Here is a 26,765-nt window from a genome sequence, read left to right on the forward strand (position 1 = left end):
ATTAAAACAGTGATGTATGATTTATAGCTTTAATAACATTCTGAAGGCTCTTAAATTTTAATCACTTGCAACATCCTTTTTAATATTCAATTACTTTATTAACTAATTAGGTCACTTGCTGAAAAAGCACATAAGGCTGGTGCTATTTTAATATCAGCTGAGCCTCACAAAATACCTTTGAAATGGTGCAAATGGTTTATTTATTTTAAACAGATCATTAAGATGCTATAATTAATAAACCAATTATGAAAAAAAGGCCTGATATTGATAGATGCACAAGTACCACAGCAGTGTCCGATGGATTAGTCATTTTTATACACATACATCAAGGGGCAAAACTTAAATGAAAATGCACCGTAAAAAGTGCTTTCCTAAATAATTAATTTGTGCAATGACTGATAACCCCCTCACGCAAACCTAACTTGAGGCTTGTTCATTACGAGAACCTGTAATGTGCGCTTGCGTTCCATCTAATGACACTTGGGATGGAAAATCCTCGGCCAGCTAAACTTGGTGTTCCTTCATGACTTACAAGGGCCCTCATTTGCAGGCAGAGCCGGGCACTTCACGACATATCGGGCGCGTTGGAGTGAGCCCAGCCTCCCAGAGGACAGTGAAGGAGACACTCACAGGGCGGAGGCAGCCCCGCTTATTGATTTCTCTGCACTGTGTTAAGGTCTTCAAAGCAAACAATATGAACAAAGAAAGCTGAGGCCCTCCCCGTGGGGATATTTCACCTCAGATTCACTCTCAGAGGAGATGGTGGACTGGAACGCTAAGCCTGCATGGCTAATGCGGAGTTGCTGGATGGCAGCTGAGTCGGGGAGGGCATAGCTTGTGGGTTCAGAGTAGAATTTTCTTTCTTGCATCAGGGCCAGGCAGGAGGCCCAATTCACTCTGCTGTGCTAGTAAAGAACATCAGGTCCTAGAGGCCAGGTAAATGCCCAGCAGACAACAATGGAACAGGGAAAACAGTAGCAGCTATGAGCGCAGGGCCTGCTCTCTGCTGACTGCCTGTCATCCTTGAGATTCCAACCTGTTTGTTAAGTCGATGTTACTTTCCAGAGCACCTTCTGAACCAGGCTCTGTCCTTGGCCAGCGTGAGCAGGCCAGGCAGGTGCTGCTTACCTCTTATAGGGGAAGACAAAGACCACGTGCCACAAGAACACAACAAACAACTTGTGCGCAGTGCCCTGAAAAGAACTGGACAAAAGAATGGTTGGATGGGATGGCAGAGGACTGGCGGGGTCCACCTTGCTGAGGACAGTAGCACTTGTAGTGCCCAGAATGGCATGAACAAGTCTGTGCTTTCCCAGGGTCACCGCCTCTTTTCTGCCTTGTGTCCTTGTCAAGTCAGTACAGGTGAAAGGGGTCAGTCCCCAGGGAGAGAGCCAGATGATGGTGAGGGGGAGTGGCAGGTAGGAGAAACCAAGGGACAATGTCGCCATCACCCCGTGACCACGCCTGGGAGTGCCTTTGTCATCCGTGTGTGTCAGGAGGTGGAAAACTGCTATCTCGTCCCGGTCCCTCCCTTCTTTCCCACACTGTCATACTCTGCGAGGGTGCCAGCTACATTTCAGGTATTTCTAGTCTGTCTTAGCGCCTCCTGATGTGTGTTCTTGGCCCTTTAAATATTCACACGTTTCCACATTGTCCCGAGAAGACTGAGTGACAAGCCCCCACCATCATGATGGAGGGGGGAGCTGCTCACAAACATGGGGAAGAGATTCTGCCTGGGCCCCTGAGGAAGACTCAGAGAGGGCCCCACAGTCTCTCACAGTGGTGAACTACACAGCGACCAGGGCTTGAAGTGAACAGAGAAGCAGCCCCTCCTTCCTGGATCCCCATTGGTGGCCGCTGGGATATTTCAGCAGTTGGGAGACCCAGCTCTCAGGACAAGCTGATTTAGCTCTGAGGGGTGTTAGGAACATTCTTTCCTAATGAGACCAGAAAATGTTAAATATGAGCAAACCCCAGCATTAATGAATAGCCACTTTAGGATGAAGTTTCATCTGATTAAAATGAATAGTTCTTCACTAACCCAAACAATCCTAATTGTCACTGGAAGTGAAAGGAGTGTACTAGAGACTCCCAGGATTAAAGAAGAGAAGAACTGTGAGTTTTGTACTGAACTTGGACAAGAAAAATCTACTTTCCCATTTTTCCTGTCCTTGAAGGAGACTGGAAGGATTTTTCTAAGTCTTTCCTCATGAAATTCTCTATTTCTCATTCTTGTGGCTTCCTCTAATACCACTTGGTTTAAAATAAATGATTGCTTTTCACTCTTTGTCTTGTTTAATCACTAGCATTGTAACAGCATTATAATCTCTACATAGTCATGGCAGATGTCTATTTCTACCACACTCATTAAATAGATGTTTTCTAAAAAAAATGAATTACCGTAAACCATTTTTATAGAAAAATTAATTCTGGGTTACAAATGAATATTAAGGAAATTTGAAAACACAGCCCATTTGTGGTCTGGGTCTTCTAGTGTCTTTAAAATTCAGAGCTGGAGGAGCTTAAGGCGGACGTGGTTAAGGTTTGAGATCCCCAAAGTCCAGCCAGAAATAGCTGGCATCTTCATGTGTGCAGGTGGCTCTTGGTCATGTGTCTTTTACTCTAGAGAGGTGTGGAATCCGCAGTCCCCCTTAGTCTCCTGGCTATTATCTTGGTCCCCACGGTTCCTTCCTTGGGTCCAAGCTAAAATGTAGAGTCAGGCCGGGGGCCTCTCATCAGGACAAAAGTCCTGGTATGAGGATCATACTTTGAAACCAGTATCTGCTGAAAACAGCAGGCAGGCATTAGAATAGAGATAATATGCTTTGACCAGTGGGAACAATGGCGGCCCCCCAGGCAATAGCCAGGGTCACACCACCCTGTACCAGACGATAATGCAGCCCCTACTACACACCGCCAAACATGTACATTCCTCCATGTACTTGCCCATCTTCTCTGAACCTAGTTCTAAATAAAGATGAGTCTGCCCACAGACCGGGGCTGCACTTTTTTTATATAAGACCCTCTAGGCCTCTCTCTCTCACTTGGACTTTAAGTTGTCTTTACTTTGTCAGCCCCACTTCTGACCCATGTGACAAAGAGGATTCTTCAGGTCTCCTTCCTCCTGGAGGTACAGACAGTGTGAGAGAACACGTGTGTCAAGAGCAAATAGCCCACAGACACCAGTGCCTTGTCATGCCTGATAGTAACCAAATCTTTGGATTGAACATTCGATCCAGAAAGTGGTGTTGGTGTGGCATTATTTACAATCGCTGAGATTTGGAAACAACCTAGGTGCCCACTGGTAGAGGACTGGATCAAAAAGATGTGGTCTGCTCACACAATAGAATGCTATTCAGCCTAAAGGAAGGATGAAGTGTTGGCCATTCACAGCAAAATGGAAGGATCTTGAGGGGATTATCCAAAGCAAAGTAAGCCAGGAAGGTAAAGACAAATATTGGATGATTTCACATGTAGGAGTAAAATAAGGAAACAAAGTGGAACTGATAAAGGAAAATAATTATAAACCAACAGCCGCTGGTAATCAAACTGAGGTTTCTGAGTTAGAAGAAAGGGAAAGGGTGAGGGTAGAGAGAAGGACCAAGGGGCTTTAAGGGACAGTGGGGGAGAAAATTATAAAAATGTCAACTACCGATTACACTCTTGCAGCTAGATGGACACGAGAGACGTCAGAAACACAGCTGTTACTATCCTTTCTTGGGTTTAATTGTCAAATAAGAGGTATCCTATTGGAAAAAAAAAAATTCTGTCTGGTATGGATTTAACAGAAATCTCCAGAGTTATTTGGAAATAATGAAATAAAACCAAATTTAATAGTTAAAAAAATGTATTTAGCACACTGCCCCCAAACAGACATGTTTTGAAGCATGACAGCTGTTCCACTGCCAGCCTGTATATTCATCATTCGTCAAATTAACTTTTCTGTATTTTAGGTAAAATAAACACAAGTGGATACCCACACTTGCCATGCACAGTGGGTCTTCAGGTATCACCGGGGATCTATGCAAACCTGCCCTGAAAGGTTAGGGTCACCTCTCTGAACAATCAGAGCTCTGAAGGTAAATGGATTTCTTGCAGAATATGCCCTGTGTGGATGGGGGGTACAGGCTACAGCTGGGGGTACTGTGAGAGCATTTGGGGCATTTCTTGTTTGAAACTCTGGAAGGGTAATGCATTAAGCAGAGCTGTCTGACTTTGACTTTCCTGGAGCTCCTCTGGGGATTACTGGTCAAAGCTTTCAAGGAGATTTGTGCTCTTTTCATACACCAGGGTCTCCCAGGTTCTACCCTTCTCACATTACCAGTGCATTCTGACCTTGTCTGAGCAGCCATTGTTATTTTAATACTTTTCTTTAAATGTTACTTAAATTGATATATCTGAAAATACCCTTTGTGTGTCTTTATTCATTTAAAGAAGAACATCAACAACATATCACCTCACACCTGTTAGAATGTTACTCTAAAAAAGACAAGAGACAGAAATAGTTGGTTAGGGAACCCTCTTTGCACTAAGTAAACAGCATGGAGTTTCCTGAAAAAGTTTACAACAAAACTGCCATGTGATCCAGCAATCCCACTTGTGGGTATTTAACTGAAGGAAATGAAAACAGGTTCTTGAAGAAATATCTGCCCTCCTGTGACATTGCAGTCGAGACGTGGAAACAGCCTTAAGTGTCCAATATGGAACAAATTTGAGGGCATTACGCTGAGTGAAGCAGGAGAGACAGAGCAAGATGGATGCTGCCTAATGCCACCCACCTAATTGGGACATCTTTTTTCAAAAAGTCAAATTCCTAGGGCCTCCCCGGTGGCGCAGTGGTTGAGCGCTGGGTTGCAAAGCTGCCCGCAGCCTCTGCGGCGCCGGTTCGATCCCCGGCTGCTCCCCGGCCACCGGAGGAGGGTCCCACATGGCGCGCAGACCTCTCCTGCCACCCGCTGCTCCCCTCAGCAGTGTACTTCGGTCCTTCTGCCTGCTCTGCTCCCCGCTCTGGCTCTGGTGAATTCTCTCACCCTCCTGCGCTTCTGACTATACCCAGTGCTTGTCTAAATAAATAAATAAATAAAATCTTGAAAAAAAAAAAAAATACAAGAAGGCTTCCTTTAAAAAAAAAAAAAAGTCAAATTCCTAGAAACAGAGTAGAAAAGTGTTTGCCAGGGGGCTGTGGGGAAGTGGACAAATAGGGAGGGGTGAGAAAAGGTTCAACTTTCCAGCTATAAGATGAATGAAGTCTGAGGATCTAATGTATACCATGATGGCTGTAGTTGGTAACACTGGATTGTGTCATTGAAATTCATGAAGAGAGCAGAACTTAAATGTTCTCATTTTTAAAAAGACAAATATAGATGTATTAATTAATTACAAGGGGAATTCTTTTATAGTGTATATTTATATTAAATCACCAGGATGTACACTTTAAATATCTTACTATTTTATTTGTCAATTATATCTCAATGAGCTGGGGAAAAAAGGAACCTTTAAATTTAGTGGGAAACTTGTACACATATTGATTCTCAATTATGTGCACTTGAGACTTATGTAGTATTATAGTGCAATGTTACTTCAATTAAAAAAGCAAAGAAAACAGAAAAAAATGAGCTATGGACTTGCAGTCATGAAAAATAAATAAGTAAAAATAAATCATTAAAATTAATTTTTTAAAAGAAAAATATTCTCCCATGGGTGACCAAAAATAACCAAACCAAGCAAAGCAAAAATAAAACTACAACAGCAAAATAAACAAACAAAAACAAAAACAAAAACAAAAAACCCACAAACTGGGAAATATTGCTTTAAGCTTTTTTAAAAAGCCAATACCATTTTTTGCCAGATCTTCCTTTACTGGGTGCCTGCATTAATGGCATTCACATCTATAGGCATTCACATCTATAATCAAGCTTCAGGTTATATCTCAAAGCTTCACTTTCTCTCCTTTTGCATTTAAGGTGAGCTGAGAGCTCTGACTCTTGGAGACAGCCACATGATTCTCAGCGATCTCAAATGCTGACTGTTCTCATACCGCAGATTTCTGTTTGGCAAAAAGAGGAATGATCTCATTGGGTGTTCATGTTGCTAAATATTTGGGGGCGTGTTTAGTTGTGAGAGCACAAGCTCTTTCACAAACTAGGATGTCAAAGGGCTTCTATGACTCTGTCCCTCAAGATCTCTCCACCAGTAAGTTGGGAAGTGTGGTCCTAATTGCACAACTGTTAAGTGGGTGCATCCCTTACTTGAGGGGTTCCTTTTCCTTTAGACCAGCAGTCATTGCCTTAGGTGCTGTCTGTACTGGGAGTGAGGCCCCCTTTCTCAGCCCCACGAGTTCCCAGGGTCTCAGCAGACACAGACATTACATCTGACATGGTTCCAAGTCAGTGGAGGTCTAGCTTGTGCTATCTGATGGTGCTGCTTCCTGCCTTTCCCATCTGGACCAGAGTCCTTTGTTTTAGAGTCTTGGCCAACAGTGTGGTCCAGTGGAACAGAACAAAGAGTTTTCTGAAACAAGACGTGGTGAGCCTCACATCAGGAGCTGGGGAGGAAGAGGCTGCTCATCAGAAACTCGACCAGAAACCCAGGTCTGGAAGTGTTTGCACTTTGGTGCAGACCTCCAAAGACACCAGCCGGGAGCAGTTGATTGTTAACCTCCCAAACTCGATTCAATGTGACAGTGACACTTCACAGCACATTGCATCCAATCTCATTTGAAGCTGACAAAGATTGTTTCTGCTTTACATCTATTGGTTTATTAATGGTCTACAGCCTCTTAAGCAGATGCATATTCATTAGGTAGCCAGCTGTTAGGGGGTTCCCAGATGTCGAATGTAACTCTGTCTTGGAACATATTTTTTTTTCCTTATCATGAAACAAAGTAATTGAGGCCTTATTAAAGAACCAGTTAATTACTAAAGCGGTACCTTATGGCACCCTTTTTATCATTCAAATCTGAGACTCTTGGGACATCTAAAAAATTTGGTGAAGAGACAGTATTTAAGAGCCAACCTTTATCATATATTTTTATAGAGAGACAGATTTTGTGTGCATGGAGGCATATATACACACACTTCCATGTTGGAAGAATTAAAAACAGGTGAAATGTTCTTTACAACTAAAACATTTCCAGTTGCAATATCCTGTCCTTGGTTTATTATAGGAATTAGGGTCAAAGGATGTAAACTTAAAGTTACTTAAGGACTTCTTCTATTTAACCTTATCACTGTCTCATAAAAGATGACTTAAAAAAAGGTTATTTGTGTGCCTCCCCTGGTGGCGCAGTGGTTGAGCACTGGGTTACGAAGCTGCCCACAGCCTCTGTGGTGCCAGTTTGATCCCCGGCTGCTCTCCGGCCACTGGAGGAGGGTCCTGCATGGCGCACAGACCTCTCCTGCCGCCCGCTGCTCCCCTCGGCAGTGTACTTCGGTCCTTCCGCCTGCTCTGCTCCCTGCTTTGGCTCTGGTGAATTCTCTCACCCTCCCGCACTTCTGACTGTACCCAGTGCTTGTATAAATAAATAAATAAATCAATCTTAAAAAAAAAAAAGGTTATTTGTTAACTTCTGCCTCCAAATCATTCTCCAATTAAAAAATAGTATCTTTTCCCATCAAAAATAAGATAGTTCACTTACTGGCCACCAAACTGGGGTTTTCAAATTACTAAGTATTTCTAAATGCCTTTTTAAAGCCCAATTCTACAGACATCAATTCACATATTCCTTTAAAGATACCTTAAATCTGGAAGTTCCATTTTACTTTTATTTGGTGGTCAGGAATCATAGTTCTGTTTCTCAAATGCAAGAATCACAGAAACAAGCAGAGAATTGCTGAATCCACTCTTCTTAGAAAGTAGCACAGCGCCATTTTAGAATACAGCCCATGGCCATCCACCTCTGCTGTGGCTTCTCTTAAACTTCTTGCCCTGCGCCTGGAGGAACCTTTGTGTCACAGCAAACCGCTTTGAGATTTGGTTAATGTTTTCACGCTAAATCACATCACCACTTCTACAAAACAAACAAAAGGGCTACTCTTCAGAAGAGATCAGTGTTTATTTGCTCTGTGCCTCATCTCCTGCTGGTGACCTTTAGAAAATGCAAATAGATTTCATGAACATTCAGTGTTGACTTTAAAAACATATTAGTTAACGACCATTTACTAGCTGTCTACTATGTGTGCAGCATTACATGGCATCTGAGAAAATGTGCTCAGAGACCAGTGACAGGCAAGAAAAAGCTGACTATCTGTACAGAATGGGCAGTTTTTTTTAAATTAAAAGGTCTGACATATTAATAGAGGGGTGATGAGGGATGGTGGGATGATGGGTTGGGTCACTAAGACTTGGCTGCATGGCTGCTTTGATCTCTCCCTAATGTTCATTCTAATGGGATAGTGCTGGTCTCACCTTAGGGCTAGGGTGAAGATCAGGGAGGGCATGAGTGCGAGTTCTCTCTGCAAACTGTAATATGTAACACACGAGCTACTGCTGCTTGAAATACTTAACTCGCATTTACAAATGGCCCCAGAGTTTTTAAAGCCCCAATTTTTTTTTAAGATTTGTTTTTACTTATGCGTATGAGAACTGAGGTGTAGACCAGAGGTGTGGGGGGTGAAAGGATTCACCAGAGAGAGTGGGAACAGAACAGGCAGATGTACTGAAATACACTGCTGAGGGGAGCAGCGGGCAAGACAGGAGAGGTCTGCTGCGCCATGTGGGTAGCTCCCTGGCTGGTGGGGATTACTAACTGGCTGGAGATAGCTTGATAGAGCTGTGTCTTTAACCCCTGCACCACCAGGGAGGACCCAAAATTTTTAAGTGAGCCCTTGGACATCTGTATAATGAAAGCAAATGGGGCCTCCAGAAAATGTTGTCTCTGGTGGTTCAGGTGCCCTGAAGGACCTCTACCCCAACACCCGTTATTTCTCGCCTCTGCGACCCTGAGGCTCCAGCCACACCTGGTGCACATAAGCCAGCATCACAGAGCACTTCTCAAAGTACACAGGAGGTGTAAGTGCCCAGCACCCCTTCTCATTTTGCAGTTTTCTAAAAGGCCACGATGGGTAAGAAACTTCTTCTTAATGATAAAAGCTATTTATTAAATGTGCACTAAATATTAAACAAATCATCTTTTATTTCATTTCTCTTTGTTTTCTCCTTTATTTTAAAAAAGCACCAATTTTTATTGCTTAGTAGCCAGAAGCCAATTTCATGTAACAGGCACTTCGCTTGTGAGTAAGGCGAGAGGACAGAATAAGTGCTTTGTCTTTCAAGCAGATAATCTTGGAAACTTACATATCAAGCAAACAGGTACAGTTACCAGAATGGACTGACTTATCAACAATGCCACTCTTCTCAAAAGCTTCTCTCATGAAATAACAGCTTTTTATAAAATTTCATAAAATTATAACCCACAGGCAATGGGTTATTGTAAAATCTATCATTTTAAGTTACTCAGGTTTTATTTCAAATGTAGAAAGTATGGAGAGGTAACTTTTTTATTTTTTTTAAGATTTATTCATGCATGAGAGCAGGCCAGAGGTATGGAGAGCAGGGGTGAGAGGATTCACCACTGACAGAATGGGGAGCAGAGCTGGTGGATTAACTGAAATACGCTGCTGAAGGGAGCAGTGGGCAGGACAGGAGAGGTGCGCTGTGTCATGTGGGTTATCTCCCTGTTGGGGATTGAACTTGTGCTGCAGTGACTGCTGATAGCTGCATAGCGCTGAGACTTGAGCCCTTGTAATGTTAGGGAGGCCCTGGAGAGGTAACTTTTATTATAAATCTTTTTTTATTTTCTAAAGATTTATCCATCTACACACACAAGAACTGGGGTACAGGCCAGAGGTGTGGGGGTTGAGAGGATTCACAGAGACAGAGTGGGAAACAGAACAGACAGACTGACTGAAATACACTGCTGAAGGGAGCAGCTGGCGAGTCAGGAGAGGTCTGCCGTGTCTTGTGGGCAGCTCCCTGGCTGGTCGGGGATCAAACTCATGCTGCAGTGGCTGCGGACAGCTTCATAGGTTGCGTCCCAAACCCTTGTGCCACCAGGGAGGCCCTGGAGAGAGAACTTTTATGGGTCTAAAGGGACCCTGAGACCAAGCTGCACTACATTTCAACTCCAAACTCTCCTATTTCATTACCAAATGAAGGCAGTGTATGCTCAGAACATTTACAGAACACGACTGCAAGCTCTACGGCCAGAAAATATCCAGTGGAAAATGTAGGATTCCCAGTCCAGAGCTCTTATCTGAAGTGAGGGCATCTGCTATAAAGAATAGCAAATGGAACCCTCATTTACCCACCAGGACTCTGAACACCCTCTAAATCCCCGGAAGCTAAGCATCCGATTCAGCCGCATGCTGACTTCCCACCTGTGTCAGCAGGCGGGTACCGGGTGCTGGGAGCTACTTGTTGTCTGAGAATAGGGCACATGCCAGGCAGCCACTGTTGCAGAAGGAAAACACAAGAAGTAAGGGCATACACAGTTAGAGGTAAACAAATCTTGTCTTCATATCTGATTGCTTCTCTGGGTAACAGAAGACAAGTGAGGTCTGTCTTAAAACTGCAATGCTTAAGAAAAAACTTCTCTATGGCTTCTAAAAGCAGGCATTCTAGTTGGGGCTACTTGTTATGGCAAATCCCATAGCAAGTACTCACAGCAATAGTTCTCACAGCTGCACTAATGTGCTTAAGTAGAAATGAGTCGATACATTCACAAAACAGCTCACTTCTTTCTTGTCTGTTAAAAAAAGCAAGCAAGATAGGAAAATCTTCAATTAGAAGTCCACTTAGTAGAACAGTCTCTCAGGCTTTCTTAACTACTTTGCTAATAGGAGTAAAGCAGGAATACGAACATTTGCGCATTTGTTGTATAGATTAAAAGACATGCATATGAAGTATTTAACAGTGTCAGACACAAAGAAAGTTCTTGATGAGTAAGCACATTTACATAAAAATAAAAATCAGAGGCAGAGAAACACTTACAGCATGTAAATGTTGCTGATAGCTATCACTCATTTTATCAAGCGTTTCCAGATAATCAATCCATTTTTTCAACAATATATCATGGCCGAGGAAGTCAAGTGAGTTGACCAAGGTTGCCTTGGCACTGAGTGGGTGACAGATCTGGGCACTTCTAAGCCCAGGCTCATCCACATGCAGTGCTGTCTCTCTAGAGGTAAACACAAGCCCCTGTATTTCAGAAATCTGAGTAGCAGAAGGTGCTCTGTGGACAGTTAGCCTTATTTTTAATAGTTTAACTAGAAAACTGCACATTACTGATCATCATGAGACTATGTAAAGTTCTGAAGAAGGGAAAAGTTCTTTAAATTACCTCAGGAAGGTTAAACCAGTTTTATTACTACTTGAGACTATTAATTTTTCCTTCCAAATAAAAGTAACCACAGCCCTTAATTTATTAGTGCCTACCACCAAATCAGTAGCATTATGGATGTCATTTAAAATTTTAAGAAAAAAAGGAAACAGTTACAAGTACCATATAAGAATGTTATGTGTATTTATGGCTCCTGAAGATCCTACCAGAGAAGTTAAAAACCTCAAGAGGGAGCCCAATACCTTATTCTCTCACCAGCTTCAAAGATATTAGGTAATTGTACTTTGAAGTATCACTTAGTAAGCCCCAAGACAGATCATTTAATTGGATGAACCCCCAAACGAGACGGTTCTTATGTTTCCTCTTCCACGGTTTCTGAAACAAGCAGCACCAAAAGACAGCGAACTCTGTGTTGAGGTGCAGTCATAACGGAAATGGAGGTTTCCTTTTGTTTGAGAGATCCAACACAGGAAAAAAGGCATAATATGGAATTACTTGAGAGATAAATCTTAATTTTATTAGAAATTTTGAACACACACAAAAGTTCAGAAACATTAACCTCATCCAAGAACCATATGTATTTGAAAATTCTATATACCTCTATCAATTTAAAGAAAATATCCATTTAAGATGATTGGTTTTAAGTGTCAGTGAAGATATTCTCCAGGCTGCCACCGTAGCCTGGCTTGATTGCTCTGAAGTAACAACACTTGAAAGCCCCTATTCTTTGAAACTAATTTAAACACATTGAATTGTTGAAAGATTAAAAACCACAGTCAGCTAATTACACTCTCTCTCATCTCTTATTCAGCAAATGAATCACTTTTCATTACCACTTAGCTGAAGTACATGAATTTCTGCCTAATTAGAAATGTTGTAGATGGAACATTAGCAGGAATGGAGCAGGTCAGGATATCTTTGCTGCTTCATTTTTAATTCCTAACAGTAGAGTCTAATAGGAAAGAATAGAGAAGTCATTAAATAATTTTAAATTATTTATAAAAATTACTTTGCCCAAATTATAATTATTTTTTCCCCAAATGGTCTCAAATGTCTAACAGAATGAAAGAAAAAGCAGCTCAACATTGATTTTAATGAACATTTTAATGTTACGTATAACAGAACATTATGAATACAATGGAAACAAAGTTTTATCAATTTAATAAAAAAAATGTCAACACAAAGTGGGGAGGTAATAATTTGAAACCTATATTATAGTATTTATTTTAAAAAATATTCCCAGCTTGAGGGTGAAACAATTTTGCATTCCAAACTCTAGAATCATGATTTTCATGTGAGCTTAATGCAGAATTACAGCAGGAAAACAAAAACAGTTTAATTAATTTCCTTTATTTGCCATTAAACCAATAAAATCTCTTGACTGCTACAGGTCTCCTTTAATAATAGATACTTAACTCCTCTCTCTATCGGGGCCATCTTGCTAATGCCATATTATATACACTCAAAACCAAACCAAAACAAATACTGTATAAAATCTAAAAGCCAATATTGTTGATTTCTAACATTCATCTTTAACTTAAGGGTTGAATGGATTTTTACCGTTTCAATGTTTTCAAAGACACCAAAAAACATAAAAATAAATATTTTTCTCTTCTGACTGTTGGGGACAGTTACATGGTGTGGCTACAGGGATAAACACGGAAGGAAGCCTTGCCAAGTGCATCACTGCAAACTGTAAATGACAACTGCTGAAACAATTGAAAATACTGGAGGGTTTTTTTCTTTTAAAGGAAACCACAGAGCAGTCCTGAAAAAATATTTTTTTCTAGTTCTGCACAGAATAATTCTAGCAGAAGATAGGGGAAAGTCCCACAACTATCACCAATTGCTTAAAGAGGTTTTGTTACAATAAAAATTTGGATAGTAGAATAGCAGAGTTGCTGGAACATTAGCAAAAGTATATACATTCCAGTTACCTTTGATTTAGCCTTAATCACATATGTATGCCTCTTTTGGACAAAAATATATATTTTTATAAAAAACTGATCATCCAACTTTAATGATTTCATATATGGACTCAAGAGTGGTAGTAAAAGGAACAGACCCAATTATGACAAGGCAATTCAGGGACAGAAAATCAAGTTCCTCAGGAAAAGAAAAGTATAAAATTAGAGATTCTAACATTTATTCAACTCTATTCCAGTCTTCCCACAAATTATGATGTTAAAACAGGCTCTTTGATTTACAAAGGCTTTCAATGGTCTCACAATCCCACTTATAGTCTATCCTCACTGGGAAAATGGCTCTGATGGTCTGACGGCCTTATCTGCGTTGGCCCGGCCATATGGAATACTAGGTATTTCACTTTTATAAAACAGCCTTTTTGGTTCTTTATGTAGGTTTATTTTAATTAATTGATAAAAGAAAGGGGAGTCGATTAGCATTTTCCATCTCAACATCACCTCTCTGCACAGCTAAAAATCCTTCATTCAATCTGCTCCTTTACAATCTATTATTTGCTAAAGTTGGCAAAATTTGCAAAGGCATCTTGCTTGGGTTGCACAGTTCCAGAAGTCATGGCTAGGTTGGGCATGCCCATTCCCATTGTGCCTGTCAGGCCCACCCCAGCAGCTGACATTCCTAAGTTCATGTTCATGCCCATCATGCTCGGGTTCATCATTGGAGCGTTCCCAAGAGGGGTCATACCCATGGCACCAGTCATGACGCTGGGCATGCTCACAGGCATGGGCCCCCCCATCAAAGGGCTAGTCTGGGGCCGGACAGGAAGCATGTTCGATGGAGAACTGAGGTTCACGGCTCCAAAACTTTGGGTTATCACATTCATAGGCTGTTGCATATCTACCAGAAGAAAAGAGATGAAAGACCTTTATTCACAGAACAGAAAAATAATACACTGCTCACCAATACTTCTATGCCCCAATAAAATTCCTTTACAGTGAGTTTATAAGAGAAGTCAATTCACCTGCATTGTTTACTAGAGTTTTAATGGCTTCTGGCTTTGGTGTCCCAAAGATGTGGTAACAATTAAAAGTGGACTAGGGAAAACATGAACCATTTTAACATCATCCCTACAAAATCTATTGTTGAATTTGACCTAACAACTCTCACCAGTTGCTTAAAGAGGTTTTGATACACAAAGCCTTAAAAATGTATCAAAAAGCCTTAAAAATGTTTATATCCTTTGATTCACTCTAGTTTTAGGGCATTATATTAAGGGAGAAAAAGTTACAAGTACAAGGATTTATATAAAATCATGGAGTAATTTATAATAGCAAAAAGCTGGAGATAAGGAAAGTAACTTAGAGGAACTACACACCAATAAGGTAGTAACTATAAAAATCTAAAATCTTTTTACTTTAGAATACTGAACACAGGGAAAATGATCATAATTTAATGCTGAATGAGAAGTGCAAGAAGCAGAATATAGGCAAAATCATCTGAAATGTTAAATACATGGCTGGAAAAGATGTAAAGAAGTATGTACTAATGGTGATTACTATCTGCAATATAGTTCTGATGATTTTTGTTTCAGATGATTTTTATATATGCATACATTTTAAGTTTTCTACAATAGGTATTTTTATTTTAGTGATCTGGCCCTCCAAACTCACCATAATACAACAAATGTTATGCCAAGAAAACATTAAGTATGTCATTGTACTTAGGAGGGACATTAAGTATGATGTGAAGTGAGCACACAGCTACCTTTGGTAGTTTGTGTTATGTATTTTTATTTCACGGCTTGAAGTAGTCCTGGCATCAAGGTAAAAGACGACAAACACACAAAGAAATGGATAGTCTTGTAACTTACTCTGTTGTTGAATCATTGTGTTCAGTGATGGCTGCTGGGGTTTGGAAGGCTGCATACCAGGTAGTAAGTTGTCTAGGCTGATGTTTACACTGGGATCAGACCAGGTAGAGGGCAGGGTTTTGCTGACCGACTTCTGGACCATATCTGTATTCTGATTATAGAGAGGATTAGGCTTCTGCAGCATTGTGCTAACATTTTGCAAAGGCTGGAAAATAGAAAAGTGCTCTAAAAATTGAGCATATGTTCTAGAAAGGTTATCAAATGGCAGTCTATTTTATAATTCTAAATATATAGCAGATTTTATAAACTCTTTTAGAACAATAAATGTTCTATGCTAAGGTCTTCAGTATCTTGTATCACTAGCTGTTCAAAGATGTTCTTCTAAAGTCCAATTCGTGTTTGGGGTGAGGAAAAAACATGTTGACGTTAACAAACATTTATCATCCTGTCACCCAAAGTCTAGAAGTCGCCAGCAGGGGAAACTAGCAATTTCAGGTAAATATAGCTTTAAAGAATTATACAAGTAGATACCCTAAATGGAGCTTAGAATATAATTTCTCAGTTATAAAAAGTGAATCCATCAAGACAGCCAGTTTTATTTCATACAACCTGATGACACCACCCTGCTCCTGTATATGTCAATTACCCAAAGTGATCAACATAAGTGAAGCTGCTATATGTGGGCCAAGTCAGGAGAAAGAAGCAGAGGTGCCTGGTAATTACTATGGAGAATTATGAAAAGGCAAGAAATAGGACTAGGAAGAAGAACTGAAAATGTACCAATCCAAAAAACCAAAACACAGTTACAGTTAAGTCTGAAAATAACTAGACTCAGGTCACATGACAGAAACTCAAAGAATGAACTGGTGTGGTTTAATTTAGTGGCATCTGTGTGGCCTTTGTGCCCACCCCCTTAATGTTAGGTATACTTTGTCACACGGAGCAGTCACCTTTCTGCTACTTTCTTCTCTTCATCCTAACACTCAAAAGAGAATCTACACATTAAAATGAGCAATTAGTATCATACAAAATTATTTGGAATAGTTTCAGTGAAAAGCAGCAAATTCCTGTACAACTCAGATATTCCAAACTGGGACTTGTTCAAATTTTAAGGTACTTTAGAACTTACTATTAAAAAAATGAATTAAAAAGCTCACATTTAGTGGTTTTTCTTTATGAAATGAACTTAAAACAGTTCATTTCAAAGAGCCTATATAATATTCATAAATTACAGAGCAGGTCCAGAATGGGGAAGAATGTACACCATTTAATTACTTTTTAAAAAATACTTTTAATTTATTTTTGTCTAGAAGAACTGGGGTGAAGGTCAGAGGCGCAGGGGGAGAGGGGGGCATGAGAGGATTCACAAGACAAAGAGTGGGGAGCAGAGCAGGCGGATTTACTGAAATACACTGCTAAGGGGAACAGCAGGTGAGACAGGAGAGGTCTGTTGTGCCATATGTGGGTTAGTGCCCTGGCCGAGGATCCAGCTCAGGCCGTTGTGGTGACAGTGCTGAGACTTAACCCCTGGACTACCAGACTACCAGGAAGGCCCAATGTCCACCATTTTAGAAAATAACTTAAACTTTAGCAAAAATTGTTTGTATCCAAGAAGTGTTATTTCTTTAAGGACATAACCAGCGTTCTTATTGAATGCATGCTAGCTCTTGGTAAAGCTATACATCTAGTCTCTATTCCTCTTAAAAATAACTTTTTAAAACTATTAGATAGCAAGTTGTTTAATTCAATATATTTTCAGCAAGTGCCTCCTCTGAGTAAGGCCGCATACACAGCTTTACATGGATGAGAAAGCCTTGCCCTCTAGAACCCAGGAATAAAACTGTAAGGTAAGTGCAGTGTGCAAAAGCGACATAATGAGCTCGCTTATTTTTCTGTTTTATGCTAATCTACCATTAGATTATTTAGAGTACCTCAAAGATTCTAAATTGCAATTTCCCAGGAAGGGAGACAACTTACCTGTGACCTTGACATGGGCAAACCCAGTCCCATGGTATTAGTGCTCATCATAGAGAAATTCATGCTCTGGGAAGAAGTCATGGTTGCCTGGGATGAGCCTATCAGATCAAACAGGTCTGAAGAATTTGAGGCAGCTGGAGGTGGGCCCAGAGCTGGTTGTGAGCCACCACCAAGTTCTAGAGCTGGCTGGGAGGCACTACCAAAGAGTTCACCACTGGAAGCAATGGCTCCTGGTGGGGCTTGGTTGAAGGCACTCCAGTCACCAAAGTCTCCATTCCCACTGGCTGCAGTTACTGAGAAAGAAAGAACTCTAAAGGTAAAACACTTTCTGAAATGCACAGAATGACTGTAACAATCTATAAACTTCTGAACCAAATTAGAGCTGAACTGTGTCCGTCCAGGTTAATATCTACAGTACCATTTCCATCTGGACATTATTCTTTCTCATGAATATTCCAAGAGTGTTAATTAGGTAGCAAAGAAAAAAAAAAAAAACAACTCCCACATATGAAGTAAAATCCATCCCTAGGCAAGTTTCAGGTGATACAGAGAACTTACAATCAAAATGTCTCTTCAACCTAAGTTTGCAAATCAAATATATTTCCAGTTAAGCAAATATGAACTAGCCCAAGACCCCAATAAAAAAGGAGCAAGTACTAAACTTGTTATACTTTTTGCTGGGAGATCCAGAATTCTCAGGTGAGGAGAAACTTAGTAAAATCAGAAAATCTAACTCAAGGAAGTAACACACATACGTGAGAATAAAGTTTATAAAACAAAACAGAAAAGTATGACAAAAAAACCTGAAATTTTTATGGAAAGAGATTTCTCACTCATTTGGTCTTATTTCCATTGACAACCCAAGGACTATAGTCACAATATAAACCTAGTACATCACTTGCTTCAAATGGGACTGTACAATCTTTTAAAATAAAACATGGGGTTTGGTTTTAACAGGGGAACTCATGCTAATATTATAAAAGGAACTATCATTACACTTCACCTACTTAACCTTTCCTGTGTCTCACTTTTTAAAAAATTTGCAAGATTTGCTACAAGCAATTATAAACCAGAGACACATGGGGGGGTGGGGGGGGGCAGAGAAAGGAAGGACCAGAGTCAAAATAAGAGGGGAGATGCAATTGTATGGGGAATATAACCAAAACGAAAATGCATGCATTGTGCAAAGATGACAAAAGATGTAAGAATTACATAAAATAAAATATTTAAATTAAAAAAAATTTGCAAGATTTGTACGGATTAAATAATTTAATATATACTAAATGCCATTTAAGGGTTATTATTACTTTGGAGCCAAGGCACTGCTCTCTTTTCTTCAGACATGCCATAAAATGTGTGAATCAAGCTGCTATCAATTCTGCACCAATAATATTGACTATTTGGGACACAGTATATATAAAAAACCAAGTGATACTTAAAAACAAACAAACTTCTTAACTAGGGTATACATGATTCCACGTAAATAAACCTTTCTTAAAGAGACAAACAGATAAACATGAATTAACAGAAGCTGAAAAAGCAAAGGTGAGAAAAGAACTACACATAAACTGTCATCTGAAAGCGAACAGTATGTATTTTCAAGTTAATTAACACCATCTCTGCACTCTATGTTCACTTACAACATGGAAATACATTTTGTCAAATCTAAAAGGTAACCAAGTACTGCAGTCCCAAGTCTCATTATGCTAAACAGCCAAAGAACAATAACATTAAGTCTTTAAAATTATAATCTTCTATTACCATATTAAAAGGGAGCACCCTTAAAAGAGAAAATAATTCACTAAGAAACCCCAAGCTCTATCAACAATTTAAAATTAGAACTGAGCTAATATTCATTACCTTAGGGTTTACTAAAACACATCTTTGATCTTTACAAAAGATTGAATTAAGAGCTTTACAATTCTATATATTAAACAATTCAAACTAGTTTAAGTAGGATGGCTGGATAAAGGTAAACTTCATGCTGGTTTTCTATTTTCTTGATCTATAAAGCAACAGAATGGACTGGGGCAAAATGCACTGCCCCATCTGAAAACTTTATCTGAGATGATTAATCATGGGAGGAAGAGATTTCTAGTGGGGCATATATTGTTCAGAAATGATTAATCATTGTTTCTACAGCTTCAGCCCCTTGCGTAATGGTGATCAGGTTATATTAATCATATGCATACAGAGGAAGGCATGTATCACTTAACAATATTAACATATTTGAATTATCTGCATGGTAGGCAACTTTATATACCTAAAAACTTTGAGACAATTACACAGGTAGTATGTAAAATTGGGGCAATGTTTATCTTTCACTTTGATTTGCCTAAAGTAAGGCTTTAACCCCTTTAAGGGATACCTATAATTCCAAAATACAGCAGTTAATTGTTCCACAATTCTAGTTTCTGGGACATGCTCAGAATTTATACAAGTAGGCTCTCAAAATAACACTAATCACATTAAAGCTATGCATATACCTTCATAAACCTTCACAACATTATGAAAGAAATATTTTCATTCAATAGCAAAGGATAACTACTTGAAAGGAACAAGACTAATTTAGCTAAATTATCTTTCTGCTTCACCTCATGTTTTCTTATAGCTAAATATTTTTAGATTACCTCTCCAATTTCAGATGCTTTTACAGAAAACCAATTCTACCAACCCCATTCACAACCTAAATATGAGATAGTAACAAATGTCCTCCCTATTCTACCACTTCTACAGACATCAATTTATCCTTATAAGGAACTATGATAGGTAGCATTATTCCTACTTTACAGAGTTGGAGGCACAGAGGCCTTCCCCAAGTGAACAAGTTTCATAGTACATGGTAGAGGGAGTAAGATAAAATACTGCTATAAAAATGGAAAAAAGACAAGGCCTCCCTGGTGGCGCAAGGGGTTAAGCGACGCACTAAGAAGCAATCTGCAGTCTCTGTAGCACAAGCTCGATCCCTAGCCGGCCAAGGAGAAAAACCCACATGGCTCAGCAGACCTCTCCAGTCTCGCCCGCTGCTCCCCTCAGCAGTGTATTTCAGTCACTCTGCCTGTTCTGTTCCCCACTCTGTCTCTAGAGAATCCTCTCACCCTCCACACCTCTGGCCTGTACCCCAGCTCTCATATGTATAAATAAATAAATCTTTAAAAAAAAAAATGGAAAAAAGACAAAACTTTCACCTCAACCCTTGATGTTTAAGCCTATATATTCTGCTGGGATAGTGGAACTATTTTTTAAACCCCTCCCCACCCCGAATGGTATAATTGACATATAACATTATGTTAGTTTCAGGTGTACAACATAACGATTCAATATTTAAACATACTGGCAATAAAATCTAGGACATTTTAAAATGTCTAACATGGAATAAGGAAGTTTGGCATACGGTTAAAACTGCTAAGAATGTTTCAAAAAGAAATTCAGTTCTTTTTCTTTTTTTTTCTTTTTTTTAAAGATTTATTTATTTATACAAGCACTGGGTACAGTCAGAAGCGCAGGAAGGTGAGAGAATTCACCAGAGTCAGAGCGGAGAGCAGAGCAGGCAGAAGGACCGAAGTACACTGCTGAGGGGAGCAGCGGGCGGCAGGAGAGGTCTGTGCGCCATGTGGGACCCTCCTCCGGTGGACGCGGAGCAGATGGGGATCAAACCTGTGCTGCAGAAGCTGCTGGCAGCTTCATAACTCAGCGCTCAACCACTGCGCCACCGGGAAGGCCCAGAAATTCAGTTATTTTTCATAGAAATGGCTCTTACAAGAGTTAAGTTACAAAAAAATGGATTTTTAGTAAGACAATCTGCACAATCTAAATGTCCTTGAATTTCATTCATAAAAATCATATAAGCTAAACATAAACCATAATATTCTTGCAGCTAAATGAGTTTATACTCCATAAACTTTTTCCCCCAAAAGAGGTTAAATAAGAATTACTTATCAATAAGGGCCATTTTATTTAAGTATAACTGAACAGTCTGCAACCAAGTTAATTCCTTTGACACATTTAAGCCAGTGGCCCAACAAAATACATTTGCGAAAATTTTTTTAGAAATTAGTAATTACTATACTACAAGGAGAAAAATGCCCCAAAGAAACTGATTTGAGGGTTAAGGCAGTTGTGTTGATAACCTTTTCACAATCTCTAGATTTCTAGTCAAGTAAATCATATCATACCTTGGGAAGGGAAATTGCCTGATGCAGCAGCTGAACTAAAATCAGCAAATCCTCCAAAGAAATCAGTTGATCCTCCTAGAAAATGATCATGATGAAAAAGTTAAACTGAGAACCACAGAACATCTGACAGCAACTTCAGGAAGCCGTTTTAACACACACTTAAAAGACAACAAGTACTCAAAGCCCCTTATTGGTGGTAAAGCTAGCTAGCTAGAGGTTTCACGTCACATGTGACCTTTATTCAGACTTTACACTCTCAGCCCTTCATCTACTAAGATAACTGATACTATATCTGCAGCTGGTTATCCCTCACTTGTATTTCATGAATATAAGGTGGCACACAGTTATCCTGCCAATTATACTCTTGTAAAAATCTTGGATGCATGCTAAGTTCTAAGTAAAATATTGGTGGAGCATAAGATATCCACAGAATCTCAAAATGTCAGGTTATTCAGCGAATACAGAGGGATGAAGTACTTTTATAATGGATAAATCAGATGGGTAACACCTTAAACAACTGATAGGCTTACTACCACTAATAATCAGATAAACAGTTAAACAAGTGATCAAACTTTAATGTCACTAATAATCAGACAAAATCATATTTGTGGGCCTTCTAAGGGAAGGGGACTGGAAAGGATAGCATCACTCAGGTAGACATTCTTGCCAAAAATATTTAACCTGAATTCAACGAGGAATGAATCAAACAAATACAAATTGAGGGACAGTCTACAAAACAATTATCAAGAGTCTTCAGAAAATGTCAACATCATAAAAAAATAAAAAGACCAGCACTGTTTTAAAGGAGCCTAAAAGCACGGGACAGTAAATGAAATGTGTGAAAGACATAATTGAGATGCCACAGAAATTTGCATTTGGTCTGTTTATTAGGCGGTAACTCTAGTTTTAAAATGTTAAATTTCCAAGCACAAGACTTATATTGTGATGGCAAATGACAACACCCTTGTAAGTAGATACATGTTGAAGTGTTTTAGAGGCAAAATGTCATCATATTAGTAATTTTCTCTCAAATGGCACTCAGATAAAAACCAAAGAATTAGAGAGCTAAAACAATGTGGCAAATTTTCTGTATGTTTGAATTTTTATATAAAAAGAAAAAACTTGCAGTTGATTTAAATAAAAATCAGTTTTAGTAGTTACTGGAAGAAAAAGATCAAAATAATGACTTTGGTGGAAGATTTTTCTATTGTTCACTCCATGAGGGAGTGAATACCAGCACATTTTTAATCCTTGGAAAAATAAAAGCCTTTTGTTATTTATAGCCCAGTATTTTTAAAGGAGTGAGATCTAAATCAGTCTATGTGTAAAAATCACATTTTACACAAATTTTTATTTTTTGTAAATACTACATGGGTAAGAACATTTTTATCTATAATTTAAACAGTAACATTAAATTTTAATGTTCCATTTCTAATTTGCTTATCAATGAAATAAATAGCAACAGCCAAAAAAACTAGAACCTTAAACAGTTGTTCTTGTTTTTGCTTGTCCTTAAAGATTTCACCTCTTAAGAGTCACAACCTTAGAAGTTTTGAGCAGCAGTTCAATTATGGTGCTTTTAGTGTTATGCGAACATTATATAGGTTACATCACAGCTGCTTAGCCCGCAGTGCTTAGAAACTAGCCAGGTGGGACTGGAACATCTGGGCTGCACTCAAACACCACCAGGGACAGCTTTCAACATCTGGTGCCATTTCTGAATTGTCTTATCGCTGCAAGACATTCTGCCCCATCTGCTACACTCAACTGGGTTAATTAAACTAGAACCATCTCCTCTTCTTAATAAATGGCCAGCAGTGGTAAAAGGAACAAATCAGTTTCTGATACATGAGTACTTAGTATTTCTTTTTAATGTGCATTTACTGTAGGCAACTATCAGCAGGCATAACTCATTCCTCATTCTTTCACCTCATTATCGATGCACATACTCACAAGTATTCTTACCCACTATGAACTAACACCCTTCAAGTACAAAGTTATCTACTCCTACCAACACTACAACCTCCTTTTCACTTTATCTAAAGGATCATATCATAGTGATTTTTCTCTTCTTTATAGATACAGACAGCATGATAAAATACAATGAAAGGCACAAAAGACCAAGGAGCTATATTTTGAAACTATAAATAAGCACCTACATTAATAAATACTAGCAGTAAATGAATGTTGCAAACAGTTGCTACTTAATGTTTGTAACTTTGGTCAAAATATACTGTTAAGGAACAAAATGATAGTTATTCACTTACTAGAACATTAAGAGACTTGAAAATTAGAGATTATTTTAATTTGCTTCCTCCAAGCAGTGAATAAACATCAACTTGTAATTTATTATGCCAAACAAGTTAGGGATTTCACATCTTATCTAGTCTGGGTTATGAAGAAAATTCCCTTGAGTATAAAAACAATGACTACTGTGTATTACAACTTCAAATGGGTGACATTGTATTTCTATCATATACTGAATTTTATATTTTGGATAATTACCTACTTTGGCTATTGTACTGCCCTTCCACAAAGAAACTGAAACTGTATTTACAATTTATTTTCAGCAAATAGTCGTCTTCTTCATTCATACTACAGGAAGTTTGATTTCAACATGAATATAAGAACAAAACTTGGGAGTAGAAAGTTGAACACCTAGGAGAGTATTATACAACAGAAGCTGCCTTTGCTCAAAAAGGATCTAATGTTTCACTAATCTTAACAAGTGCCACAGATAATGCTTCTACTTTTGTTTTACAGAAAATGATCTTTAACATTGAAAACTATCTGAAAAAAAAAATTCTAAGAGAAGTTCTTCTTTCTAGGAGGGGATACATGCACATGCATTTGCACGCATGCACACACACATGTCTCACACAGACATATAGAAACATGAGTATGTATCTCTATGCATGACATCTTCAATGCCAGTACCTTAAGTTCAACAAACTTTCTATAGTTTATCATTTTCACAGATAACTTCTAAGAGAATTTAAATAAAAGAGTCTACTAAAATTTGCTGCATGTGAAGACTGCTAAATTTCACCACAAGAGTGATTCTTCAAGTTTCCCACATGAGAGCTGTCATTATAAATGAACCATTTCCATCTGCCTTTTTCAGGGCAGCAAGGAGGTTATTTACAATCACCAGCTGGGAACCTGTATTTTCTGAAGCAATACTGTGAACAGGAAAAATATAACTCAACTAGGCAGTGCTTAAACTACAACTGGGATTTTCTCTAAAGCATTTGAGCTTGAGTACATTATGAAAAATAACCTTTTGCACGAATTCCAGTGCAAATAAAACTGAAATAACAAAATGCAAAAAATAACTGCAAATATATGCTAAAGAATATATATGAGGGTTTTAGAAAACAATATGGATGAACATCCTCCACCCGGACAAAGAACATAAACAGACAAGTTAAAACTGGTCTATAAAAACACCAAAAATATTCAGGCTCAGTGGTCAAACACAATGCAAAATAAGATTATTTTCTCTACCAAGATTTTGAAAGATACTATTTTGCTACTTTATAACAAAGAAAAAAATTGGAAACAATAAAACAAAACCTTTGTGCAAAAAAATAAGAGTCTAAATTACAGGTTATCCAAATACCCTCTTTATTCCTCCTCCCACCACACACACAATGTAAGATAAGGCAGTTGTAAAGTTTTGTAAAAGAACATCAACTATCATAAGGTAATGGGTCATGAGACCCAGTTTACTAAAAGGGATCTAGAAGTCAAAAAAATTTTTGCCATAGTAAATGCTTAAATAAATATACTGAATGACTGTATAGAAAGTGTATTTAAAAGAATATTCATCAAAATTTATTTATTTACTCATATTACATTTTAAAAGGACAGACTACAAAAAGGAGAAAGGAAAAGAGGCTCACCTAGGCAGTCATTAAAATTATTAATAGCTAATTATATGTATCTAAATTATGGTGAATCACTTATTTTCCATCACATTTCTAATTTGAGCATGCATCACTTTTACTTAGTAAAAAAAAAAGTGAAAATGTTTTATTTTCCATAAATTTGGTTAAAGGAGATACAACTCATTTAAATTCTAATTATAAATTGTTGTATTGATGCCATAACAAGGTGGTACATATTCATGTAAATGTCCTCAGTGAACTTTAGTGATCCCTGAGTACCAGACAACACACTGAAATGTAAATATGATGAAAACCTGGAATCTGATACACCTTAACCTTTAAAAAATTTTTTGACTTCAACAAAACATAAGTCATGTAATGTCCTTCTGTTTTACCAACTATGGTGTATTTTCTCTTCTATCTCATTGACTAACAATGAGTTGTATAACAGTATGTTAATCAAGATGTATGTATACCCCTTAATTACAAAAGGCCAAAGGAGACAACATGGGCTTTCAAAGAGGTGAGATACACCGAAAAATGAAATGGTTTTTGGCATTCTATTTTCAATTTGCTTATTTTCTGATTACTTTTAATGATTTAATTCTTAAAATATTTACTTAGAAATGTACTATATGTAAAAACTAACACAACATTTTAAAAAGACCACCATCACAGTAGGTTATCAAGACAATCTAAAGTAAATCTTGATGAATGGGTTTCAAATGTGTATTCTTATACTTGGTAGATATTCACAATGATTTTAACCACATACACCTTTGAAGATAATAACAAGATGGATTTAATAAGATCATGTACAAAAAAAAGAAAATCGGAGCATTTTCTCTAAGGAGAGATTTATCTAGTGAGTAGTACAGATGCCGTATCTGCTTAGCTTTACAGTTCATGCCCATCTTACTTGCACGACGGTACTATTATAAACATAGGCACAGCTGGTAAATGACACCCAAATGGCGTACCAAATAGCAATGCTAATATAGTAGATTCTTAGACTTTCTCATGTGTAGGTGCTAAAGATTTAATGTTCAATTTTTTCCACTGCTGAATTGAATTTAAAATATATTACTAAAATATTTAAATAGAGATCTGGGGTAACAAAATTTATGTATTTACGGGGAGGAGGCTGCATAAACTGTTGCAAATATGAGATAACTTAAAAAAATAATTTTGATGTCAACCACATTGTTTTTGTTTTTTTTTTTTTAGAGTATTAAGATTAAATAGACTTTAAGGGAAGAAACTTTCCAGAACACATTCAAACTTTGTCTCAATTACTGTATTAACATTAATTGCTAATTTTACTTAGTCACTCTTCTGTTTGCAATGGGGAAGAAAAATCACTCTGAGGTTTGTTTGCAAAGCAAAAGAAGCTTACTGACATTCAATGATTTCTCTCTCTTTAAAGCAATCGTGGTATCACTGAGGAAAAGATAATTCCAATCATCAGACCTTCCTAGTTAATTTCTCCCTGATTGCTCCATTAAAATTTTCCACAGAGCGTGAAAGGGGCCCTTTAATATTTCATGACAGAAAGTCAGAAATAGTTGATATTCATTGACACTATGTCTTTA

At 38.3% G+C, this 26,765-nt stretch overlaps 1 protein-coding gene across 3 annotated transcripts in view; it reads right to left on the reverse strand.

The window, feature by feature from the left end:
* Window positions 1-11,878: 11,878 nt before the first annotated feature.
* Window positions 11,879-26,765, reverse strand: part of CLINT1 (clathrin interactor 1) — a 61,288-nt gene continuing 46,401 nt past the window's right edge. For 2 of the 3 annotated variants that reach the window (XM_037501009.2, XM_054691762.1), the window contains exons 9-12: window positions 21,284-21,358; window positions 17,109-17,401; window positions 15,132-15,336; window positions 11,879-14,158 (exon numbers count right to left, since the gene is read on the reverse strand). In XM_037501009.2, coding sequence (XP_037356906.1) covers window positions 13,812-14,158; window positions 15,132-15,336; window positions 17,109-17,401; window positions 21,284-21,358 — 920 coding nt within the window. In that variant the 3' untranslated portion in view covers window positions 11,879-13,811. The remainder of the gene's footprint in view (window positions 14,159-15,131; window positions 15,337-17,108; window positions 17,402-21,283; window positions 21,359-26,765) is intronic. The other variant, XM_037501011.2, reaches the window with a different exon arrangement.

The sequence above is a fragment of the Talpa occidentalis genome, unplaced genomic scaffold (assembly GCF_014898055.3).
Source record: "Talpa occidentalis isolate TD23 unplaced genomic scaffold, MPIMG_talOcc4v2.1 talOcc4.9, whole genome shotgun sequence".
NCBI classification, from domain to species: Eukaryota; Metazoa; Chordata; class Mammalia; order Eulipotyphla; family Talpidae; genus Talpa; species Talpa occidentalis.